This window comes from Nuphar pumila, chromosome 8 (genome assembly GCF_984573655.1).
Source record: "Nuphar pumila chromosome 8, dmNupPumi1.hap1.1, whole genome shotgun sequence".
Taxonomy (NCBI): domain Eukaryota; kingdom Viridiplantae; phylum Streptophyta; class Magnoliopsida; order Nymphaeales; family Nymphaeaceae; genus Nuphar; species Nuphar pumila.
Window position 1 is genome coordinate 112,132,303 of NC_143256.1, and position 27,093 is coordinate 112,159,395.

The 27,093-nt window shown below is 36.4% G+C and overlaps 1 protein-coding gene across 2 annotated transcripts; it reads left to right on the plus strand.

Moving 5' to 3' along the window:
- On the plus strand, positions 1-26,709 carry LOC149830236 (Phospholipid/glycerol acyltransferase family protein). Of its 2 annotated transcripts, none has more exons than XM_090015755.1 (5): positions 1-350; positions 468-595; positions 3,930-4,030; positions 4,153-4,290; positions 26,253-26,709. In XM_090015755.1, exons 1-5 carry the CDS (start codon positions 142-144, stop codon positions 26,547-26,549), a joined length of 873 nt encoding a protein of 290 aa, XP_089871881.1. In that variant the 5' UTR covers positions 1-141; the 3' UTR covers positions 26,550-26,709. The 2 variants fall into 2 exon arrangements, with proteins under 2 accessions (XP_089871881.1, XP_089871882.1); XM_090015756.1 differs by having other exon boundaries at positions 3,945-4,030.
- The last annotated feature ends 384 nt before the right edge of the window (positions 26,710-27,093 follow it).

Consider the following 27,093-nt stretch of genomic DNA (forward strand, 5'->3'; position numbering starts at 1 on the left):
TGGCCACCATCCTTTCTCCAACCGAAGCCCAAGCGCTGCTTCCGCGCATGTGCATGACTGCTAAACTGTCAAACCCATTGTCCGAGGGAAGCGATCAACAGTAGCAGGCAAAGCACCGCACCCCTCAGCTGGGGCGAAGGAATGGGAAGGACGATGGAGTGGGCGGCCCATCCAGAACATCTGGCCGGCATCCCGCGGAGACTCATCTTCGCGGCGGTGGGTGCGTTCTCGAAGGTCGTGGCGACCTTCCTCAACTCGACGTCCGTGTACAACGGGGACACCCTCCTCCACCTCGTCAGGCACAGGCCCCCCGGCACGCCTTTGCTCACCGTCAGCAACCACATGTCCACGTCTCTCTCTCTCTCTCTCACATGACACCACCATCACCTCAAAAACACCCAACTCTTCCTCCCTTCTTCTATATTCAAAAGAAACCTAATCAAGTTAAAAACGTAATCGTGTGGTAGGTTGGACGACCCACTTCTTTGGGGTTTCAAGGGTTTCCCATCCACGGACTCGAGGTTAGCACGTTGGGCGCTTGCAGCTGAAGACATTTGCTTCAAAAATTCCATCTTGTCATATTTTTTCCGCATTGGTAGGATCTCTCGCTCATCTGCTGCTTTTTGCCTTTTGTTTTGGCGGTCGCTTTCCTCTTCTAGAGAGCATAGATAGATAATTTTTTTTTAATTCACAAATAAGATTAACAAGAGGTTGGTTGTTAGCAACGATCTGGAGAACAACAATAAAAAACCATGTAAAACATTAATAAGCTCCAAAGTGAAACGAAACGAGAAAGCCACGAAAAAACCAAATGAAGAAAAACGGGGAAAAAAGCAGATTCGAATAAATAATTGATACATACATATACACATAATAGAAAAAAAATGCAAACTATGAAATAGAAAATGCCAATAAGGAAAGCAAGAAGAGGAACATAACCCACAGTTTAAAATAGGTTTCCTCTTGTCGTTGTGGCCTTGCCCCAATCGCAGTGCCTCTTCTTTAATGAACGTCTTGTTTTGCCTTATGATCGTCCAGTTCCTATAAAACCTTTCACTAAAATACCCCTAGAAGGGGGTAAGGCTAAGCGCAGGGAAAAGTGTTTTCCAGGAAATGAGAACTATTAGCCCCACACAGGGTTTGTGAACGATAATGATCCAGGAATATCCGGCCTTCTGCCAAACATGATCTATTAAACTCACAATTCGTTAGATGCTTTTTATGAATGTCAAGTAAGTATGAGTCAGACTAAATAGAATTTGATCATTACTTAGAATTCTCTTTCTTCATCATCAATCAAATCATTGTTGGGGACTAGGATTCTATTTGATCATCAATCCAATCACTGTTCACGTTTTTTTCTTATCAATGAATAGATCTCTTTACTTGTATGACTTAGATGTCTAGTATTTCTAGAAAAAAATGATTGGATTGATGGGATTTAGTATGATACCTATGACATAGATGATATCAATGAGATTGATATTCAAATCTTTCTTGGTAGAACATATTGATTTGACCCTGAGCTATTGGGCGCAAGTGCCAAGTGGAATGGAAAAATCATCGTAAGACAAAAATAGACAATAAAATTGTTGGCTATCACTTTAAAAACAAGAGATTAAGATTTAGGTCTCATAGGAAAAGAAAACACTTACACCCACTCTGGAGTAGGGTAACGGCGTTTAAGAAAGGGTGTATGTGCACGCATGCAAGCTTGCGAGAAAGAGATTAGAAGAAAATTTTGATATTTTAGGAGTGTGTGTGGGTGTGCGAGCATATGCATTTGTGCAGGTTGGTGTGTCCCTCTGTGCTTGTGCACACATTGTGTGCATTGAAAAGGATTAGATGGAAAAATTCGATAGTGTAGGAGAGTGTGTGCACGTGTCTGTGTGAGCTTATGTATGCGTACTTTGCATGTGTGCACACGTGCTATTTAAGATGACAAGGAGTTCTTTCAGAATTCCATCTTTCCGATTTTAGTTGGTTAAAAAACCCCACATCTTATGGAATTTTAGATATTTTCTGTTCCATTGTATTTTAGGTCTGTGTTTTTGTTTTGTTGTTATTGTTATTATTATTATTACTACTGCTACTTATCATCATCGTCATCATTATTAATGTTTTTAACAGCCTCTAAACAACTCTTGTTAATAATTCATTACATTACTAATAGCGTGCTATTTTTTAACTTTTAAAAGCATTCTTCTTATACAAGACATGTTTTAGAGATACGACAGAAATGTATCTATGTAATTCATATGCTATAGACACTTTGTGCTTAATATGATCCAGGAACTCCCCATAAAGGAAAAGGAAAAGGACTTTATCAGGGAAGATATGACTTGAGTTTTCTCATTCTACCAGAAAAAGTAATTTTATCATATTTTGTGCTAGTAAGCAAGACAAAATGCTCTCTTGAAACGCCTATGATGTTTGGTGACAACACATATTTTTAAACCTCTTCCTCCACATCATATACATGATGAGCTATGATAACCTTAACCAACTTGTTGGCCTATGGGGACATCAATCTTCCATGCTTTTGTCATAGAAGATTTATCTAGGACATGGCATGTTATCTATTATCAAAAAGAGTAAGAAGGTTGATGTATTGACCTCATCTTGGCCCTGAAAAAACTGCTGCTAGACTCGAGCTTGCGTCACATGAATTCATTTAAATCAATAGCTTATGCGACCTTTATGACTGTAGAAGTGAGAAGGTTTTTCTTTGTAATTATCACACAAGCAATATAGTGCAATCTTCATCATCACCTATGTGTCATCACTTTGGTGATCCCGGGTATCAATTATTTCAATTGACTGCTCCTCTTTAACCTTTGTTTGTGATAAAAACAACATATGAACTTTGGTTCTTCTTGAGTGCTATCCACATTCTTTTTTCTCAATCACAAACCCACTTAGGCTTCTCTTGAGCTTTTGATAAACCAGCTTGGACTTATCTCAAGATTGTATTGAGTCAAAATATGCAAAATTTGAGCAAGGCAAGTTCACTCATTTAGACCTTTCTACCAGGCCTAATTGCATCGTATGGGTATTGATCACGAAGTTTCATTATTTGAGATGCCAGTCTTGAGTCCAAAAAAAGAAAGGAAAACTAGTGCATCTTGATTATTGAACTTTCTGTAACTTGATAATTGAATTGAGATCAATGATGGCATTTACAATTCTCCACTCCTCTTAGTATCTTGCTCTCTAAATCCTTTATGACACTTTTTAAGATTGGCCCTTGTCTTACATACAATTTGGTGAAATTTTAATCTTATAGCCTTATAGGCCTTGAAGACCTTTATGGCTATTTTAGCTCTTTTTTTCCTATTGGCTTTTTACAACAGATACAAGAATATCATGCAGTTGAGCTCTGGTATTCTTTAGCTAAAAGTTTGATTAGATTTGTCCTAAATACAAGGTTCTTTGGGATTTGGTGGGTTGAGAACGTGTCTTGGACCTGGGTGCTTCTGCCTTGCATTTGTCATCCTTCTCCTTCTCCTTCTCTTCATCATTATTTCATCTTGTCACTGATGAGCAAAATTCTCCACCTGCTGCCCTTGTTGAGCTTGGGTCCATGTGACATCCTCTAACAATCAATGCCTTCTTTAATAACTCTCATTTCCAAAGTCATACTGACTACTATAAATTGGCAGCGGTGTTATGTTTAAATTTTGAAACCAAGCTTGGGATTCTAAATGCACCTTCAGATAGCCCTTTTTCCCCAGTTCAAGGAAAGTCATCTTGCTCTGTGTTTAGAATCTTTAGATTCTGCTTGCTGGTATAAACTGAACAACGTATTCTAGGTTATGCTTCTGGTTTTCGTCTTCTTTTGCATGCCTTTTCACTCTTACTGTGATTTTGTCTTAGTGGGGTTTCATTTCTTTTTTGATATTTCTGAAATTAGGGTTTGATTTTCTAAGCGAGGAACTCCACAGGAAAATGCATTCCTATAAATAGGGGTGCTGGGATTTATCAAGAAAACATGAATGAAGCTCTTGATCGATTAAGAGATGGAGAATGGGTAAAATCTTAGTCTTCTCTGTGAGGATAACATTTAAGCTTTTGTTGTGATTGTTGTATAGATCTTGCTGAATTAACATGAGTCAAACATAATGAAGCTCTTTGTTCTTTGATCTATGGCAGTTGCACACATTTCCTGAGGGAAAGGTGTACCAAGAGAATTTCCCAATAAGACGGATAAAATGGGGAACTGCTAGTCTTATTGTGCGTTCACCTATAATGCCAATAGTTCTGCCGATTGTACATTGTGGTTTTCAAGAGGTATTTATAATGAAGCTCTAGTTAAGTTTGCGTTTATTATCTCCATGATCATGCTTTTGATTCTCCTTTCTGTTGCATAATTGCTACTTCTTGATGCTCTTAGCAAGGGGGTTAAAGGCAGATGTTTTTTCTTGTAAATCTATGTTATGTGGACATTCCTAGGAGTCTAATATGTCGGTGTCCAGTCCAGCCATATCTGACATTGACACTCTTTGACATTGCTTGAATATGGCTATTTTTATTCTTCAAAGTATCCGACATTGTTGGACATGCTAAATTCTTTTCTTGCAACTCACAAGTGTTGCAAACTCTATATGTACTGTATAAACACTTAAAAAACTTTCAATGATTATAAACAATTTTCTTCTTTCTTTCCCAAGTATCAATTTATACATCAAAGTGATTATCTCATTGGTATAGAGCATGCCCTTAATAATTGCATCTTTGCCTGGGCTATGAGGGCTCTCGGTTGCATGGATTGTTCAATGTGCTCACCATCACTTGACCCAGAGATGTGGATCATCCAAGGCACATTAACACAACATACTCGTGTTCAATCCTAGTTTGAAACTGAACTTGTTTTCGAGTCATTTTTCCTGTGAAGGGCATAATTATATTTTTTAATGCTTGTGTCAAGAGACTTTGTTTTTCATTTACGAGGGCATTTTTGTATCATCCCTCTTTTTTGTAAATAAGATATATAGGTTAAGAAAAGGGGAATGAGAATAGTACATTTTTTGCGCCTTAACCTATCTCTCTTATCATCGTCCCTCTTCTTTCTCTTCACCTTCTTTCTTTACTTCATTCTTTTGTTTTAAACTGTTGATGCCAATCCAAATCACAGCAATGTAGACCATCATATTTAAGATGGTATCCAAGCAGATAAGAAGATCTTGGAGTTGAGGACAGTAGCATCGGCTGCTTCATGGTGACACCTTCCAAGGAAGAAACAGGTGGTAACTTGGTGACTCTGCTCGCATTGGGTTAGTTTGCATCTGACAGTACCTATTTTAGAAGATTTTAGGAGCATTCATCTACTATTTTTGGGTCCATATGGAAGAGTAATGAACTTTACAAATAGTTTCCTGCTGCTTGTGCTGTTTTTTGAGTTTTTATGAAGAACTTGTTTGTGAGACCGAATGGTTCTAAGGGCTGTAATGGCTGTGAGTTGATAGTTGAAGTGCGTTGAAACCATATGGACCAGGGTTTTGCAAAGGAAATGAGAGATATCTTGAAGTTTATTGTGCTCTTTGATCTGGCGCCTTCATCTCAGCGCCCTCACAACCACCCTGCTGGCCACGTCGGCGGCCCCCATGGTGGTAAGGATTCCAAATAACAAATTACCAATTGGATTGAAGAATTATGTTGAGTAGGTCCGGTCGGTAGAATTGTCTATTCTTGCAAGTGGCAAGTTTGAACACATAATGAATGAATCTACTAAACTAGGGTGAAGGAGTTCAGTATACAATCTTTAGAGGAAGGAAAATGCCTTAGTCACTTCATGGTTGCTACAATCTATGATTCCAAGAATCCAAGTATGTCTCAGACCTATTTTAAGAGAGAAAATGCGGCAAAAGGGCATGACTTGTTGAAAAAGATTATGAGGTGCAAGTAAGGAGATTGATCTATAATTGATACTATGCTGAACTAAGAGGTCTATGAGCTGAGTGGTATCACTTTAATTAAATAGATTGTCTATCATGGGCACCAAAGAGGAAATTAAAAGAATGAAAAAGGAAAGTGTTCGATCACCTATGGGTGGGGTGGCTCCAGAATATGGAGCTATTAAGGTAAATCTACTAAAAAGGGAGATTCTTCTTCTCTTGGGTACAATGTACATCTTGCTGCTTAGAAAGATAGGAGGAAATTAGAACGGACTAGTGATGGCCTGATGGGAACTTGGAAAGATTTGCTTTTGTAGGAGAATTAAGAGTTACAAGAACATTCCTTGGTAGGAGTGTAGGGAGAGGGGGAGCTCTAGGTTGTGGTCAAGGTAGAGGTGCTTGAATATGTGATGACAAAGACAAACTAAAGTGCACTCATTGTGACCATACTAGGGCACACTAAAGAGAGGTGCTTGAATATGTGATGACAAAGACAAACTAAAGTGCACTCATTGTGACCATACTAGGGCACACTAAAGAGCAATACATCATGAACTCAGAGATTGCAGGTGAAAACACTAAAGTTGAAGAGAAGGATACACTAGCAAGTTTGAGGAAGTTGGAAGAATTCAGGATAAAGCTTGGAGAAGAATCTACTCTTGCATCTTCTTTTGCTACTGTTGCACATGCCTTTGATTCTACTCAAGATAACCAGATTAACTTTAAGGCATGATCTATGTGTGAGCAAGAGGAATGCTTTCATGGATTATACATTCTTGATTACGAAGCATCCCCTAAGACTTGTTGATGGCTCTACTACTACTATTATGGTTGGGAAGTGAAATATGAATACATTGCCTCTTATTTTACCTTCTGCCTTTCATGTGTCATCTTTTTTAGTAAACCTTCTTTCAGTGAGTTCGATAACTATGTCTTTAAATTGTAGTATGACCTTCACATATCATTGTGTGTTTTAGGACTTGAAGAGGGGATAAATATTTGTTCATGGCAGTGAAAGAGGAGGGATTTACATGTTGATGAACCTAGAGATGTAATGTTTATCAGGGGACTTAGTTTGTTGCTTGCCATAGAGGATATTAGATTATGACATAGTTTGGACATCTACCTTTGTCTAAAGTAAGAATGGTTGTCCCTGATGTAATTATTGTAAAATGTGTGTTTACCTTTGATTGTAATGTATGTCAGAGGGCTAAGCACCATAGGACTTCATTCCCAGTACTGAGTTTAGGAATGGTAGAACCTTTGAAATTTTGTATTTTGATGTATTGGGTTCTGCATTAGTTATGTCTAAGGCTATTAAGTGTTATGACCTTGTCAAAAGGAGAAACTATATTACCATGAGTGTTACCTTCTTTAAAACCAAATCTTATTATGATGGTAAAGAGACTGTTGACAAAGAGGAAGTTGAGCTTAGTACGTGCTTACCCCTTGTTCCCTAACCATTTGAAAACACCATAAATAATGGCTAGAGAATGAAGATTCTATTAGGACAAAGACCTATTTTAAGAGGGGAAAGAAAAGTTGTAATGTTCGAGGCATGATCAAGGAAACTTCTCATGAATCAAGGCCAAGTGAACATGACTTTGTGATCTTAGAGACAACCCAGTCCTTCGGATTTGAACTTGCCTGTAACCCTCAGAAAAGAAAAAAGTTGTGTACCTTACATGTAGCGACCTTAACTCATCTCCATTGAAAAATGATTTTTTTTAAACAATTGCGAAAACCAAAACCCAAGGATCCGAGGCTTCACATACCTAACAACATTCCAAACCACAGGGGATCTTTACATTGAACTAACCAATCAAAATAACTAACTTTATTAATAAAAAATCAAAGTTTGAGAACATAATTGAATTAAAGTGTAAAATGATAGAGCTACACTGTCCAAGAATAACAGAAGTAAGTTACGCTGTCTTGTAGGCTCCCTGTGGCAGTCGTCCTCGTCACTGATCTTCAGGCCTTGTGAAAAAACATAAGGAGTACTGGGTAAGAATCAAAGATTCTTTGTACGAATTCCTCTAAAAATCCAAAATAGGCAAAAAAAAACATAAATCAAATCCATGCAAGATTTTAGAGGAACATAATCACAACAATCATATAATTCAATTACTATTCAAGCATTTAAAACAATTATCATGCAATAACAATATCTCACATGAAACAGAACAAGTAAGAATGCATGAACTAATGCTGAACAATAAATATGCACGATTTCAATACACATGCATGAACAATTTATTAAGTTATTATCAGAGTTCTTTTTTACATGCATGCCTCTATTAAACACACACAAATTGAGTTCTACTTTTCATTAAAATCTGCAAATACTCAAAACGGGCACAACAATTCCTGAAGTCCAAGATAGGTTCCTAGTTGTAGCTTAACACACAATTTGTATTTTGTTACTGGGTTCTACAGTCATTCCTCGATCGATATCAGGAATTAACACCATCCATCGGAACATTATAAATCAACATTTAATGTCGAGACACCAAGAAAATCAACATCCGCTGATGCCACTTTCTTGGTTTACTAATAATAACAGATGTGTCTACAACACCCCTCAGGCAAAGTGGTTGAAAACTTTCTAAAACCATGGCCGAGAGGCGAACCATCATATCGGGTTCAAGGGCACAATCGCACACAGAGTTTTAGCATCTTCACGGTTTTTCCAAAATCTTCATTCAGGATTTTCACATTGTGGAAGAGACATCTATGAAGAAAAACCATTAATTACACTGTTTATCTTTTTTATCTTTTTAACAAGAGTCAAATTCTTTACAAAAGAATCGTTTTGCAAATCAACATGCAAAACACAACACGGGACCTGACCCGCTACAATTTTTAACAGTGCAATTAATTTAGAAACCAATAAATTTCAAGAGTAAATTTTGCAATGCATAAACACAATTCTTGGAGCAACACATGCTCCTGGCCCACATGGCCTATAGTGGTTCACATCTGACCACCAATGTGTCTTATGCAAAATTCTTAGTGAACATGCACACATAGTTGTTCAAAACATGTCTACGACTCTATAATGCACATTCATTCACACACAACAAGAATGTACATATAAAAATAATTCACATATGCATATAATTAAATGCTTGCAACATACATTTTCATGATCCAATTTATATGTAAACTCTCAGACATGCATATGATCATATCCATGCATACGATAAATTCTATAATTTTCCATGCGTATGGCATAAGCATTTATAAACATGATAATACAGTGCATAATATATCCAATCAATGCTCTGTCATTCATACGAAATAAGTCTGGAAATAACTACATTGTTCAGGAAGCGTAACATAACCTCCGGGTCATCACTAGACCACAACACATGCACAAAGAAGCATGCTGTCCCTGGGCATTAGTATGCTGTTGGCAACATGTTTCTCATGTAAAAACATGTAGCGATACGTACTAGTGTTGCACAAAATGTACAACACTATCCTTCCTTACAACAACCCACGTAGGCTGAAAAACCACACTTAACAAGTCAGTTGGCAGCATTGAGGACATATTAAATTTCAGCATAATCGTGGCAACATAACAAAAATATTCTAGCATAATGCTAACATAATTTGGAATTCATGATCTCAAAGCTGGTTTGATGCCAACCCATGTGGCAGCATACCCACGTAATGACAACCATATAACATAAACGAAACCGAACATAAACAACCTGCCCGGGGGTCAATGTAATGTATTCATGCCATAAAACAAAAGTTTTAATGAAATCAACACTAATCGGGCATAACCAGATTTTTTTTTGTCATGTTTCGATTGTCAACAACCAATTGATTTCCTATGTAAGAATTCTGGACAGACCTTACACAGGTAAGTGAAATGGTAAATTCACATATGATTTCACAAACTTGGTTTTGAGTGCCGATATACATAGGCAGTTTGCAAACATAGTTATTTTCAGAAATCGTCGTATATTTCTGCACATGTATAAACATTGTTTGATGACAGTTTGCAAGCATAGTTAATTTTAGAAACAGTCATGTATTTCTGCACATATATAAACATTGTTTGATGACAATTTGCAAACATAGTTAATTTCAGAAACAGTCAATATTTCTGTACATATATAAACATTGTTTGATGACAGTTTGCAAGCATATTTATTTTCAGAAATCATTTTGTTATTAGTCATAGATTTCTGCACATATATAAAAACTGTTTGATGATGGTCTGCAAACATAACCAATGCTGGAAACTAACTTCATATTGCTGCCCACTATGTCCGAAAATCAGCACCACTTTGTGGTACAGCCAAACGATTTTCAGGGTTATTAAAAATGTAAAATAAATCAGTTTTACAAGCATATTCATATCAGCGGCTATATAAAAAAAAACAGCATGCTGGGGCCTTGCAAAACCGACTTGATGAGTCAGCCGAATGTACAGTCAGTCCCACGCACACACACACACACACACACACACACACACATATATATATATATATATATATATATATATATATATATATATATGTTGGACCTACGGCAGGCCTGGGTTGGGTCAAATCCGATCCCAAACCATGGCTGCGATATACAGGGGCCGATCCTTTATATATATATACATATTAAGCATGTTATTGTTATAAAATCAACAATTTAGACATGAATAAACAGAAAACAAGCCATGCATACATAAAAAATCAAGGTTCATACCCTCGTGCATCAAAGCATGTGATCGAGGATGTAAAAAAATCAGATTTATTATTTTTCCATCTAGAATCTCCATAAAAATCTGATTTAAACTTTTTCTCCCCGTTCAAATCAAGAGAGGAACCCGTACCTTCGATTGAAAACGGAAAAAGACCGAAAATAACATTGAACGATTGGAACGAAAGGAAATCCCTTTCCTTCTCCTTCTTCTTCCTTCCTTCCTCTTTTCTCTTTCTCTCCTCTCCCACGATTTTCTCTCTCTTTTTCTTTTCCTCTCTTTCTTTCTTCTACTTTTTTTTTGAGTTTATATAGGGATTGGGCTCCTCTAGAGGGTGACGCCCCTCTAGAGTCCCCATTTGGCTTGGAGATAGAGTTCTACCAGTGTAGAACTCTATCTCTAACCTCATTTCTACTTTTTCAACAAATTAGAGATTTTATTATTTTTACTTTTTTACTTTTAACTATATTTGGGCTCTTCCTGAGGGTGATGCCCTCCTCTAGAGTCCCTATATTTTAGGTAGAGTTCCACAAATATAGAACTCTGCCATATCAAAAATAATTTTCAGCATTAATTAATTTTTAATAATTAATTAATTAATTATTATTTATTACAACAACAACAACAACTACGCCTTCATCCCAAAACAATTGGGGTCGGCGATATGAACCAACAAAGAAAATCATTATGGGTCTTCCACATGAATCCTTTTCCTCCATTCATTTTTATCCAATGCCATGTCCTCGGTGAGGTTCAAAGCATTCATATCCTTTCTTATCACCTCCATCCATGTCTTTTTAGGCCTACCCCGACCTCTTTTAACTAATATATTTTCCCATTTCTCCATCCTTCTAACTGGAGCATCATTAGGCCTTCGTCGAATATGTCCAAACCACCGCAAACGATTCTCTCTCATCTTATTTTCATTGGGTGCAACGCCTACCTTCTTACGTATCTCCTCGTTCTGAATCTTATCTTTTATTGTATTTCCACACATCCATCTCAGCATACGCATCTCAGCTACACTCATTTTTTGAATATGATGTCTCTTGGCAGCCCAACATTCCGTACTATATAGTAAAGCGGGCCTAATAGTCGTCCTATAAAACTTTCCCTTCAACCGCAATGGCATTCTACGATCGCACAACACTCCAGTTGCACTCTTCCATTTCATCCATCCAACCTTTATCCTATGATTTACATCTCCATCAATTTCTCCATACTTTTGAATGATAGACCCCAAATATTTGAAAGAATCATCCACCGGTATTTCGTGCTCACCAAGCTTCACTACACTCCCCTCACTACTTTGTTGCTTACTAAATCGACATTCCATGTATTCTGTCTTACTCTTACTCAACTTAAAACCTCTTGCTTCCAATGTCTGTCTCCATAATTCTAACTTAGCATTAACCCCAGCTCTAGACTCATCAATCAAAACAATATCATCAGCAAACAACATACACCATGGCACATTTTCTTGAATTGATCTCGTAAGCTCATCCATCACTATAGCAAATAGGAAAGGGCTTAAAACAGATCATTGATGTAACCCAACCGTTATAGGAAAATTGGTTGTCACCCCTCCACAAGTGCGGACATTGGTTACTACTCCTTCATACATATCTTTAATTATACTAATGTACTTGAGAGAAACACCTTTCTTCGTCATTGTCCACCAGAGAACGTCCCTAGGTACTCTATCGTAAGCCTTCTCCAAATCAATAAAAACCATATGCAAATCTTTGTTCCTCTCTCTATTTCTCTTAATAAGTTGTCTAAGAAGATGTATAGCTTCCATAGTTGATCTTTCAGGCATAAAACCAAATTGATTCTCCGATATCATGTCAATCTTCCTCAACCTAGACTCAACCACCCTCTCCCAAAGTTTCATAGTATGACTCATGAGTTTTATACCACGATAGTTTGTGCAATCTTGTATATCACCCTTATTCTTATATAGAGGCACCAAAGTACTCTTCCTTCACTCATTAGGCATCTTATTTGTCCGCCAAATCTTGTTAAAAAGATTTGTCAACCATTCTAAACCTTTCTCTCCCAATCATTTTCAAGCCTCGATAGGTATACCATCTGGGCCAACTGCCCTTCTTGATTTCATTTTCTTCAAAGCCTCTGCAATTTCTTTCTTTTGAATCTTGCGCATGAAGTCACGATTCATCTCATGAAAAGGAATTGAAAAGTCTCCAAGATCCTGAGCATGACTTTCATTAAATAGCTTATCAAAATAATCTTTCCATCTCTCCTTAATCTCCTCATCTTTGACTAAAACCCTTTGCGTTTCATCTTTGATACATCTAACCATACCAAGATCCCTCGATTTCTTATCTCTCATCTTTGCAAGCCTATAAATATCCTTCTCACCCTCTTTGGTATCCAACTTGTCATAAACCTCCTTATATACCTTATCCCTCGCGTTCCGAACTACTTTTTTAGCTTCCTTCTTTGCTATCATATACTTCTCTAAATTCTCATTATCACGATTTTTACTTAGATTTCTATAACACTCTTTTAACCTTAATAGCTAATTTGACATCCTTGTTCCACCACGATGTATCCTTACCTAGCGGTGCACCGCCTTTAGACTCACCCAATACCTCCTTAGTCACCTTTCTCATGCCACCCGCTATCTTATTCCACATAGATTCTGAATCCTCCTCGAGACACCAATCAACTTCCTTAACTACCCGCTCTACAAACATTCCTTGTTTAGCTTCTTTCAGTGCCCACCACTTAATTCTAGGATCTATCATATGTCTATCCCTTTTGCGGTATTGTCTAATTCTAAGATCTAAAATTAAGACTCTATGTTGTGTAGCTACACTTTCTCCCGGTATAACCTTACAATCGATGCAACAACCCCTATCTCTCTTTCTAAGTAGGAAAAAATCTATCTGACTCGTATTAACCCCACTTTTAAATGTTACTAGGTGAGACTCCCTCTTCCTAAACCAAGTGTTTGCTAAGATCATATCATAAGACAAACCAAAATCTAAAATTCTTTCTCCACTTTCGTTTCTTTCTCCTATACCATAGCCTCCATGGATACTCTCAAATCCATCTCTACTAATGCCTACATGCCCATTAAGGTCACCGCCGATGAAAAGCCTTTCTCCATAAGATATCCCTTGTACTACTCCATCTAAATCTTCCCAAAATTGACGCTTAATGGAATCATCTAAACCTACTTGAGGTGCATAAACACTAATAATATTAATAATATTCGTACCTAATACTAATTTAATAAGTAAAATCCTATCACCCTTCCTACGGACCTCAACTACATTATCTATAAACTCACGACTCATAACAATCCCTACTCCATTCCTATTCCTATTTATTCCTGTATACCAAATCTTATATCCCCAAGGTTCTATCACTTTTGCTTTCTCACCTACCCATTTGGTCTCTTGTAGACATAAAATATCAATCTTTCTCCTACACATAACATCTACTAACTCTACCAACTTACCAGTTAAAGAACCTATGTTCCAAGTGGGTAACCTAATTTTATGGTCTTGGACTAACTTCTTTACCCCCACCCGTCCAACAAAGTGAGGGAACCCTTGCCTATTTGACACCACACCCCGGCGCCGGTGTGACGCGTCGCTTCCGGGCGACGACCTAGCAACCCTTGCCCATTTATCACTGCCTCCGGGCCTATAGAGTATAACGCGTCGCTCGGTAGGGAACGCCCCAACGAAATTCTCATATTGGTTCATATTCATAGGGTATGACTAAGTTTTTATGCTGGTTGTCACAGGCCTACCGCAACCCTCCTCCTTTATCCGGGCTTGGGACCGGCAGTGTATAACTAAACAGTTATACACAGGCGGAGTTTTTAAAAGAGAGTGCAACACGAGGACTTCCCAGGAGGTCACCCATCCCAGTACTACTCTCGCCCAAGCACGCTTAATTATTATTTATTAAATAATAAATTTTCAGAAAGTTTCAGAGGGTGTCTCACCCCTCTCGAAGTCTTTTTAACTTGGTAATTCACTCAATTAAACCTTTATATTGAATTTAAAACTTTAAATTAGTTAGACTTGGATTTTGGATTTGGATTCAAGATCCAAATCCTTATCTAATATCCATATGGAATTCAGTCTGGACCAGATTCTAATTAATATGGGTCTTGGACTGAGTCCAAATCGATGTCGACTTAGATTATACGGATCAAATTGGATCCGATCCAATCCAGAACCGGTTACATCGAGGTAGGTTATTTTTGAATAAATGCGATTTTCGGGCCAACCGTAGCCCTAATTTAGAAAAAAAAATATCAATGTTTTCAGAATTTCGAAACGCATCTAATGATACATTACCTGAATTTGCCTTCGAATTTCGCTTGAATTTAACATAAATTTCGCTCAAACTTTGCTCGATTTTAAAGGTCAAAAATAAAAAGTTTTACTAAATCTTAATTGGCTCATTTAAGTCTTGTCAATGGGTACTGGGCCATGCCCAACTCAGTTGACGCCACCTACAATCGAAGATTTCTATCGACTTTCAAAGTACTTAGCCAATTTTTCAGAAATCTCAGAATTTAACAAAGGAAAAGTACACGATATTACATTACATCATGTGTTATTTTGTTTCTTATATTGCAACCTCTCAATCTTATCAGGTTTTTGTAATTAACTCCCAGACTAATCCAATCTTTAATAATGTGGAAGAGGCAATGCGACATTTCAGGTGGTGAGAGATCGCATTAAGAGATGGATGCATTGAAACACACACACACAAGAAGTAATACTATTGCTAGAAGGAAGAAGCCCGATTGGGTACAAATGGGTGTACACACTCAAGTATAAGGTCGATCTATTGAGAAGCAAAAGGCACGTTTGGTGTTTGAGGGATGCAATCAATCCTTTGGCATAAACTATGGGGAAACCTTAGCTCCCATTGCTAGGTTGACATCTATCAGAGTTCTAATTCTCATAGCGGATGGTCATTTTGGTATTAGCTGGTCCACTGTGCAGTCAGTTCAACCATTTCACATGCCACACTAGTTTATCTAACTTCCCAATGAGTGGAGCTTTTGTTACTAATTAGCTTGATATGAAAAATGCATTTCTTTAAGGCAATTTGAACGAAGAAATATATATGAACTTTCCTCCAGGGTTCCACTTATTTAGTGAAAAGAATGAAATGTATAGATTGAAAAAAACCATATAGGGATTGAAGCAATTATTTAGATCTCGGTTTGAGAGATTTAGTACAACTATCATTTAGTTTGGAAGTACTAGTAATCATACTCTCTTGATAAAGAGAGAAAAAGTTATTAATTCTAATTGTTTACATTGTTGACATCATGGTTACAGGTGATGATGAAGAGGAAATCCAAAAATTGAACAAATATCTGCATGTGAGGTGTTTGACATCAAGGACGTTAACTTGCACTATTTTATGGGAATTGAAGTGTTGAGATTTAAGACATGTATTTCTGTCCTGGAGAAAGTATATGCTTGATTTGTCGAACGAAATAGGAAATACTTGGATGTAACTTGTGGATATGCCAATAAAACCAAATCATAGGACTGTACAAGGATAACATATCAGAAGATGTCAATTGCTAGTAGGTCAATTGATATATCTCACCATCACTAGACCTAATATTGCTTATACTGTGAGTGTGGTGAGCAGGTTTATGCATGCTCCTTCAAGAGCTCATATGAATATTGTATCACATCATGAGATACTTAATATAAAATCCAATAAAAGGAAATTTGTAATGCCAATCATGAACATATCAATATTCAGATATATGCAAATGCGGATTAGACAAGTCCAACTAAGGATAAAAGATATACTTTGGGCTACTGTACTTTAGTCGGTGAGTACCTAGGGTATGTTGGGCTGCTCCCAGAACATGTGATTTAGAATTTCATGAGATTTGAAATCTCATGAGATTCTAAATCATTTGATTTGGAGTGTCATGAGAAAGCGATTCTCATGTTCAGTTGGCTTGAGGAAAAGAATCTCATACAAATGAGATTCATTTTCTTTTGTTCGGTTATTGTGACATGGATTCATTTTCTCATGTTTTAAAAAATTGGATTATGGATTAGATCTAACGGATCATGGATTGAATTAATGTTTTTTTTGGATTTAATGACCATGGATTGGATCTAATGGATCATGGCTTGGATCAATGAATTTTTGGATTTATAATGGATCGTGGTTTGGGTTTATCATATTTGGATCCAGTTAGGATTAAGCTTGGATCCAATAAAGTGGTTTTAAACAAATTATGATTTTTTTGATTTACTAGATTAGAAAAATGGTTTAGTGGATATGTACAAGGATTGAAATGATTTCTTTATATAGCATAAATTGCTCAAATAACATACATTGAGCATGATATTTTCTTATTAAACAAGAGAGACATCAACGCATACAACTATTCAATAGGTAACACACACTGAATGGTTCACCGACACTTCTGTTCGCAGTCGATCCACATTTGTCTAGCAATTTGCTTTCGGAATTCAGAATTGGACTCGACAACACCCGAGTAATCACGAAACTCCATATTATTTGGTATTGCAGCACCACCAACATCCTCATCCTCATCCTCATCTTGAGATACATCGTCATCATCATCAACACGAGGTCCAATTGTTATGAACTGCCTTGGCAATTCAGTATGATCTACCTCAAATTGTTCAGCATTTGTTTTACAACGTAATATAAAATTGTGAAGCACACAAGCAACAATTGCAATTTTAACTTGTGTCTTCATAGGATACCTCACCAGAGTACGTAGGATTGGGAATTGTGTCTTCAACAAGCCAAAAGTTCTTTCCACAGTATTTTACAAAGAAACATGATGAAGATTGTAAAGCTCTTGTTCCTTAGGTGGTTGGGCATCTGGACGCATAAACTCGCTTAAGTGGTAGTGAAATCTCCCTCGAAATGGAGCAAGAAATCCAACATCATTTGGATAGCCAGCATCAGCAAGGTAATATTTACCTACAAATATTTTAAAATGAATATTGAAAAAGTATACATACTAACACGTATACGTAAGTAAACATACATACTAACCTTGAGCATTTAAAAAAAAAAATACATACTAACCTTGAGCTATTTTGAATGGATTTTTTGATCTTTGTAATGCACTTTTCAGAACTTTTGAATCATGTACTGACCCTTCCCAACCTGCAAGCACATAATGAAAGCACATATCGAAACCAACAGCTGCCATCACATTTTGAGTTATGTTTCCATCTTTGTCACGATAACATACTTGGTCTTTAATTGGAACCCACATTGGGATATGAGTGCCATCAATCGCTCCAATACAATCCTAATAATAAAGAAAACAAAATAGAATTTTTGATGATATATGATTATATAAAAAAACAACTAAAAATTACTAACATGTACACATATCTTAAAATATGGATAAAACCGTGGATTGCCTTTGATCTTTGCAGAAATCTCATTGTCTGGCAGCTTTATATAATCGTTTGCAAGCTCACATATAGCATCCAATACTAAATTAAAGTATATGCTAATTGTGTCTCCTGAACATTGAAATATGTATTGCACTGCACCATTTCTTTCATTATGACCCATTGTTATCAGAAATATGGCCACTTGTTCATCCACTTGCACAAACTGTTTATCATGCAACAATCCTCGGTTTTTTAATACAGTGATAAGGTGTTCAAATATTTCTGGCTCTATTCGTAATAAATCAAGGCTATTTCGAGGATGTCCTTCAAGACAATAGCTCACAAAATGTTTTTCACTACGAACTGAATCATGAACATGATTTCTAACAAATCATTGCTTAAATATTATTGTAGAAATGATCATTCAAATAGCCATGGTTGTCCATGCATCCCTCATTACCATGTCATTGTATTCATCATGCATTTTTTTCACAATCTGCACAACTTCGATAAATTAAACATTAAACACCCTAAAAGCATGAAATACAAGCTAAGTAACATGACATACTTATATAACATGCAACATACAAGCATATTAAACAATGTTGATTTTTATCATAAGCTACACAACTTTGATAAATTAAACATTACACACCATAAAATCATAAAACACAAGCAAAGTAACATAACATACTTATATGAGCATGCAGCATACAAACATATTCATTTACAAGCATATAACATCATATTAAAAATCCTACAATATGAAAGTAGCATGTGCAATTATATAATAACAATGTTTTCAAATAAAATATGCCATTCCCAAAGCATGCAAAATGTCATTCCCATAAACCCAGCTACCCATTTAAGACCCAAAAACTACAACATCTTCAATAGCCATCCAAGTTGCCTCGCTTCAGGCACTGCCAAAAAGGCTCGCACATTTTTATCGTCAAGTAGTAGTTGGAAAGTTGCATAGTACGTTTTATCATTGAAGCCCATGGCTTCCAAAAAAGGCACACAACGCTCAATAAGTGTCACATTTCGCTTATTTCCTTGCTTGACAAGTTATTTGAAAGTCTCGTTAACATTAGCCATCACATCAATGAATTCATCGACATATTTTTTCTTTTTCTTCTTTGAAGTTTCAGGAGCCTTCTTCCTCGATGGTGTTGGAGCAGATGGACAAGCCGTCAAAGATGTGGTCATTGGAGTACCCCGTTGTTGTGGATATGATGAAAATTCATTGATATCATTTAGACCCCCGACATTCGAAAATAGAGATTCATCCATGACAGGATAATAATAATTGCGATTATTTTCATCTCTAGCTTCTTCTTCTTCTTCTGTTTCCTTTTCTTCTGGTTCATTTTCATCACCCACGGCAAGCATGTTATTGCCTGTAGCTGAGACCCTTCCAAACACTTGACACAACTTATTATATAAACTGAAGTCATTCAATCTACGAGCTTTGGGATTGGCCTACAATAAAAATAAGTATTTTAATTTATTGTGCTGAGTTTAAGGTAAATGAACCAACTATAATATATTTTCCATTCATACCTTTACGAAATCCCTCCAAACACTACCTTCAACAACTAATTTTTTCTCTTCCTCATTCCATCCAAACCCAGATGTATTCCGCATTGAATGCATCAATTCATGATGATTCCTCAAAGTCTTCATCCTATTTCTTAACTTGTCAGTTGTGAATTTTGGGCCAAACATATCCATCATCTTTTTTTTCGATTATTTTTCTAGCTTGCTCGCTAAAAGCCTTGCCTTTTTACGACCTTGTAATTGTTGTTCAATCAAAAAGTCAAGAAAGTTTTCGTCCAATGCATGATTCCAAAGATTTTTCTTCTTCTCTTGCTGCATACTACATTAGGATTGCGGTGTATCCATACAATCAACCCTTTCTTTGCTTTTGTTTTTTGCCATGACTACAATATGAAAACAAACACATAAATATATACAAACACTATATTGAGGCGATGGAATTCATCATAATCAATTACAATGTCTGGTGAGCTCTCCTAGCTGTGCTTCAAAAAAAAAAAAATCTGAAGTAGGGCCCATGTTCACTCCTAGGAAAGGTGACGAAGTTCATTGGAATCCATTTCGATGTTCAGTGAGCAAAAAATATAATAAAATAACAAAAAAATATTAAAAATAGAAAAAATGCACCCACTTATCTTGGAAAATGGGATAAAAATTGTGATAGATCATTATGGATCAAGAATCTCGTAAATACTTTATTGAGCTGCATGTGTGCAATAACTAGGTTTGCAAGTGGGTCGATTTTGACCCAAAAATGGACTCGTTCTTTTGAACAAACAGTTCTGATTCTAGATTCGGATCCATTGGATCTTTGAATGAAATTCTAGATTTGTAGGTTTTCAACCTGGATCTAAATAGACCCAAGCATATTTGTTATGGATCCAAACCATATTCAGATACATATTCTCCGGATCCAACAATAGAGTTCAGATCCAGTTCAGAGTGGGGCAGTAACTCCAACCCATCTTATAAAGCACAAAAAATGGCTAGGTGGTTGCTCGCTAGAATCCATTCCGGTGAGCTCCTCCACCTCCACCCCTTCCGCCTTCCCTTCAGCTGCATCGAGGCAAATGAAGCTTGCCTCCTCCACCCCTCCCCCTCCGCCCCTTCAGCTTCATCAAGGCTAGTGGTGGTTGCTCACTGGAATCCATTTTGGCGAGCTCCTCGACCTCCACCCCCTCTGCCCCTTCGGTTGCATCGAGGCTAGTGGAGCTCGCTGCTCCACCCCTCCCTCTGCTATCTCAGCCATGAAAAAAAAAGCGTTACCTGTTTTTTTTGGTGAGCAAGAACGAGACCTCCAGCGATCGATTTGGCAATGTGCAGCAAATTGGTGGTTCCTTCCTGCATCGTCTTCCTCTACTGGCCTTCATATAGGAGAGGAGAGAGAAAACATCTTCCTCTACTATCCGTTGCAGACCTGTGTGTTTCACAGGTGTGTTTTCGAACCATTCTGATACGAAATCACAAGGCAACCTGTGAGAATTGAAATCTCACGGGCGCCTGTGATTTCAAATCATTTTGATTCAAAATTGTCAATGAATGAAATCTCATGTTCGAAAAAACATGAGATTTCAGGGCTTTTAGAATCGTTTTCTCTGGGGAATTGAGAAAGCGATTCTTTTCAGAACAAATCGAACATGTCCCTAGTCTCGTAGAAAAGCAAGAAACAAATTGTTGTGGTTCGGTTGAGTGTTGAAGTGGATGTATAGCAAGGTTGTAAGTATCATATCGTTACCCGTATTGGTCAGGCCTAAAACAAGATATGTATCGTATCATAAAAGATCCTAATGTTTTAATAAAAATTTTCCAAAAATTTTAAAAAATTAAGAAAAATTAGCAAAAATTTTAAAAAATTGTAACAAATGAAACTATGATGAATTGTACAAAATACAACCATAAAATCACATATGAAGCATTTAGGTCTCTATGAGCTGCATAAGACATCATCAAACATCAACTATCTTACAAGAACAATGCAAAATAGTAAATAACTTGCAATTAAAAACATGCCACAAGACTCATACTTTCATATTACATAAACAAAAACAAAAACAAAAACAAAAACAAAATAACCAAGTTTATGAACACGTAAGTGTTAAATAACCAAGTTTTTTGAAAATATAACCTAAAAATGACTCAATAAGAATCCAAGAATATTTTTTTTTTACTTTAACCCACTTCCTTTGAGTGAAAAATGGTGGAAATGCACTCTTACTTGGACAAACTACAAAATCTTTCTCCCTTGCATATGGATCAGTCCCCAAATCTCTCTCACTACTCCTAAGGTGCATGGATACCCCTCTAATGACCTCTACAGAAATGAGGAAGTCGACCCTGAAGAGGTCTTTAAAACCCTAAAACTAAAAAGTACGATTCAACATTTTTTAAAGTGTGCCGAAGGTGTATCATACGATACACCCAATGTAGATACAATACACACTCGTATCGTGATACGAGTATGTGTTGTATCAATTTTCCCATAGTTACGATACATATCATACCGTATCATACGGTATGATACTTGCAACATTGGTGTATAGGACTATGGATCTTGATATTTATGAGGTTTTATGGTTAAGATCTCTACTTTTAGATTTTAGGATTAAACTTGATTCACCTATCTTTATATTTTGTGATAATAAAGTTGCCATTCAAATGGATTCTAATCTGGTTTATCATGAAAGAACCAAGCATAGGTTGAAGCAAATTTGTTCTCCCATTGTTATATTCTCACCCAATTTCAACTAGCAGACATCTTAACTGAAGGTGTAAATAAATCAAGACTACAGGATATTAGCAGCAAGTTGGGGATGCTTGATATACCTCCCCAATTTGAGGGAGTGTTGGAGGAGACCTTTTTTCTGTGAAGGGCATAGACATCTTGTTTAATGCTTGTATAAAGGGACTGTTTTTACAAGGGCATTTTGGTCTCAGCCATTATTTTGTTTTGTACAAAAGATGTATATGTTAAGAAAAAGAGGATTGAGAATAATAGGTTCTAAGTAGTCAAAAACACTAATCAGTGCCTAGGCGCCAACCCTCTAAAAGGCCTAGTCATTGCCTAGGCATGACTAGTTGGCCTAGTCGAGACCAAAAAAAAAATAAAAAAAAAAATAAAACCTTACAATAAATTCTTAAAAATATGAAATACATATTTAACATAGTTTATGAAGCTAAACAACTAAAACTTAAAAAAAATCATGAATGGATCTAAACAATTAAAACATAATTACATTTTTAACATTCAATTTCTTCTAAACAAATATTTATTTAGTTGTGCCACCTAGAGACATACAAAAGAATAAAATTATTTAAAATAAACATATAAAACCATAAAAACATAAAACTAAGAAAAATTTCTGGAAAACTTAAATATTTCAAAATACTCAAATAAAACATGATTATAATGTTTTAAATAGTATAAAAATAAATGTAAAATATCAACCTTGGTGCCCCTCCACCAACCTAAGTACTTGCCTAGGCACCTAGGTGCTCCTAAGTGGTGGACTTGTGCCTAGGTGGCCTAGTTGGGAGCCTAGGTAGGATTTTAACCACATAGAGTAGGTTTTCATTTCCTATCTCTCTTCACATCTTCCCTCTTCTTTGTCTTCTTTACCTTCTTCCCTTATTTCAATTTTTTTCTTTTCTTTTCTTTTAACCTGTTAATGCAAACCCTAATCACAGATATGTAGACCATCGTATATGAGAACTTATTTTCTAAGCTATGTAGACAATCGTACTTGAGAACTTATTTTCAAGAGGATAGATGGAGCGATTTAGTCATTCCTGGTTGATCCTTTTCTGCCAATTCTTTTCATTCCACCAATGGTTGATATATAATAATTCATGAATTAAGATTACATAATAGTTCTTTGATAATAGTAGCTTCAATAGATTTTTTAAGGCTTCAGAGTTATTTTTAAAGGAACCTATGGATTTTCAATCTAACTCCAAGGATTTTACAATTGCTTGTTTTTACTTTGTTTTTTTTAAATTATGCAAATGCTTTTTTCTTGTCCTTTTTTTGCTTTCGCTTCTCTTAGGTCTCACATGGATCCCTCTCTCTTAGAGAGAGAGAGTATGTTTACCGAAGTGTGAAGTCAACATTTTTTTTCCTCGAATCCAACCCTGAAGATGCGTTCGATACATTCCGTTTGCTAGGAATTGACTGTTGGATTGTGTATTTTCGATGAAAAAGTATGATTTTTGGATGCTCGAATATTTACGAGAATTCTGACCTGTTGATTTTCAAACCTTAAAAGATACATGCTTATGCATCGTAATCGGCTGATCTGAGAGCCGGTCCCCATATATCTGAGCATGTAGATCACATCCGTTCTGTGAGATTTAAGAAAAAAAACGAAAAAAGACCCACAAAAATCTCAGTTCATACTCCGGTAAACATATTTTCAGTAAACATATTCTAGTGACTCTCTCTCTCTCTCTCTCTCTCTCTATATATATATATATATATATATATATATATATATATATATAGAGAGAGAGAGAGAGAGAGAGAGAGAGAGAGAGAGAGAGAGAGAGGTTGAATGGCTTAAGCATCGAACGACACTCGGACACACAGTTGTGTGCTGTGCGTCCTGTTTTAGGACTTTTAGTGGTGGTCGCTGAGCGCTGCTGAAGGGTCCATTTGTACCGCTGATCATGCATGCGATCAGCGGCGCAAAACCATTAGACCTATGTCAAACTTTTTGGGCGTTCGATGATACACCCATCTCTCTCTCTCTCTCTCTATATATATATATATATATATAGTACAGATGTGCTATTTAGCACAAAAAACGCTAAATGGGTTTTTTGGTGCTAAATAGCCCATCCACACTATATATATAGATTGGTTTAGATCGATCCTAACTGGATGATTATGAATTACTTTCGTTTAATTGGAAAATTCTTTCTTCAAGTCACAGTCCTTTCGAACCACGATTCAAGGTAGAATTACTGATTTACACAAAATGTGTCCTAATTTTGACCGCTAGAAGATCAACAATGCCATGAGCTTGGGCTTCTGTTGCGGACATAAAAACATCACTTTCCATTGTAAGTAGTAAGAATAAGAAGTTTCAAAGGGATTTTTTCTCCAGACCCATCTTTTTTTTATCCTACCTCTACTAATGATTAGTAAGCAGATCAAGGACCCTTTAGCAACAGAGCTGGATTAAAAAAAAGATCAAAATAGCATCTTTTTCCTTTGGAGAAATCAAAATTAGAGAAAATCCAAGGAAGCCCTCTTCTTACATTTCAAATGCTCTAAGATATAGAAAAAATATGCTTACTTTTATATCTCCTGAGAATTGTACATTTTTAATATGAATCCCTATTGGATCAAATTATAAGAAATCCTTGAGAAGTTTTTTTTTTAGAAACACACACACACACACAGATATATATATATATATATATATATATATATATATATATATATATATATATATATATATATATATATATATAGAGAGAGAGAGAGAGAGAGAGAGAGAGAGAGAGAGAGAGAGAGAGAGAGAGAGAGAGAGAGTACCCTCATGGGTTCTAAACTCCCTATTTGGAACACATAAGGGGAGGTCATTTTGACCAAATCTGACCCCATGGATGTGTTTAACATGGTAAAAAATGGTCGGAATCGACCCTTGAATCATATTTTTGATGTAAAATACAAATTTTTGAGGGTTGAGAATTTGGTACATTGTAAGCTGTTGATTTTCCATCCTTAGAGAATCCGACATACACGTTGGGGAAACATGATCCAAGATTTGGTTTCTACTAAACCTACATGTAGATCATATCTGGAGGGTCAGATGTTAAAAAAAAGAGTTTTTTCACTAGGGGGTTTGGGTCCCACGTGGTACCAAAACATTTTCCTTATATATATATGTGTGTGTGTGTGTGTGTGTGTGTGTGTGTGCACGCGTAAGTGTATGCCTGTGTCCACATATTCAAGGCCAAACATGTCTGCCACTGACCTGCATATCAATGTCCAAGTAACATAGTTGGAAAAGTATGTTGCAGTTGTTATTCCTCTCCTAATGTGGTGATTGGGGGTACCGACACATTAAAATTGTGTTCATTAGATAAGTTGATAATATTGTATCAGCGATATTTATCCTTGAAAGCTTTCATTGCTTGCCTGTATAATCATGATTTGTTATTTGAAATTTTCACAGGTCATATTTCTCAAATTTCTTTCAGCAAGAACAAAGGAAATTTATCATTATCTAGTCCTGTATTAAGCTATTGATTTAATAATAATGAAGTATATTAGTCTTTACAGATTGAATTTAAGGAGAAAAATGGAGTTATTGAATAATAGTAGGTCAGTTAGTTTAACATACTTGTCGACAGTTTTCCTTCTTTTTTTCTTTTTTCGAAGGAGAAAAATGGGGTTAGGCAGACCCGACCTGTTTATTGAATATAAACAACAAAAAAACTTTACAAAAGAGGATAAATCAGACCGATGTCAATCCACATCAGTTTCCTGAAATATGTATCTTATCACAACGTACTACTGTTCAATAGCAATCGTGCTCATCGCCCCACCAGTTTCTTTACGTACTTGTCAATAGTTGTTGGAACTTAAGGACAACCATTTTTTATTAGGTAATTGTTCAAATTAAGAACTTGAATTAGATGATTTATTTGTTTATTTTGCAGGTCATGCCTGAAAAAGCCTTTTTTGGGCGAAGACCACTAGTTCCTCTTTGCAAGAAGGATATTGATATAATTGTTGGGGAGCCAATGGAATTTGATCTCGTCAAATTGCGACAGGCAGCTAAATCCATATCCCAAGAATCATGCGACTGCCACCTTGGTTGGCCTCGTACCACAGATGGACTGGACGAGGCTGCACAGAGATGGTTATACACAAACATTTCTTATCAGATCCAAAGTACCATGGAGAACTTGCGATGTTTTTGCATGAAGATTAGAAAATTGAGGGTGCGTTGCTAAAGACCATCAGTCCGTTGCATCAAATCATGTTCTAATTTTTTTTTGGCATTTTTTAAAGCTCTTAGTTATCGTTAATTTCCTTGAGTAAAAGAATGTAGTTCAATTGCTAGAGGCTTTGTTTAATTAAAATAGTAAATAAAATAAACTGAGTTTCTCCTTATGTTTCTAAACATGTCTAAGTCATCCTTGGCATCTTTTGGAAACTGATAGTTTATCAATCCTTTTAGCTGTATAACTTGCAATAGCTTTGTGTTGGAAAACATATGATTGCGTCATCTCTTGTGCTGTAAGATGATCCCTTGGTCACACAATAGTGTTGTTCGTCTCTTGGGAATAAAAACACCGGAATTGAGGTATAAACTGGTACCACGGTGATGAAATAATTTTCGTCATAAATCATTCCAATAATCCCCATGTGTGTGTATATGTGCATGTGCGTGTGCACTCCTGCAGAAAGAGCTTGGGAGACCAGGGTTTCAAGCATTAGAGGGGTACCAAAATCCTAGAGTTGGTAAGAAGTGAAAAATCATATGGAGAAGCTCAC

What these genes read in the sequence shown, in the direction of transcription:
- LOC149830236 (XM_090015755.1), top strand. Translation starts at nt 142, where the DNA reads ATGGGAAGGACGATGGAGTGGGCGGCCCATCCAGAACATCTGGCCGGC. An exon ending in GATTAAGAGATGGAGAATGG is followed by an intron (nt 4,031 to 4,152) that starts GTAAAATCTTAG and finishes GATCTATGGCAG; the next exon opens with TTGCACACATTTCCTGAGGG. An exon ending in TACATTGTGGTTTTCAAGAG is followed by an intron (nt 4,291 to 26,252) that starts GTATTTATAATG and finishes TTTATTTTGCAG; the next exon opens with GTCATGCCTGAAAAAGCCTT.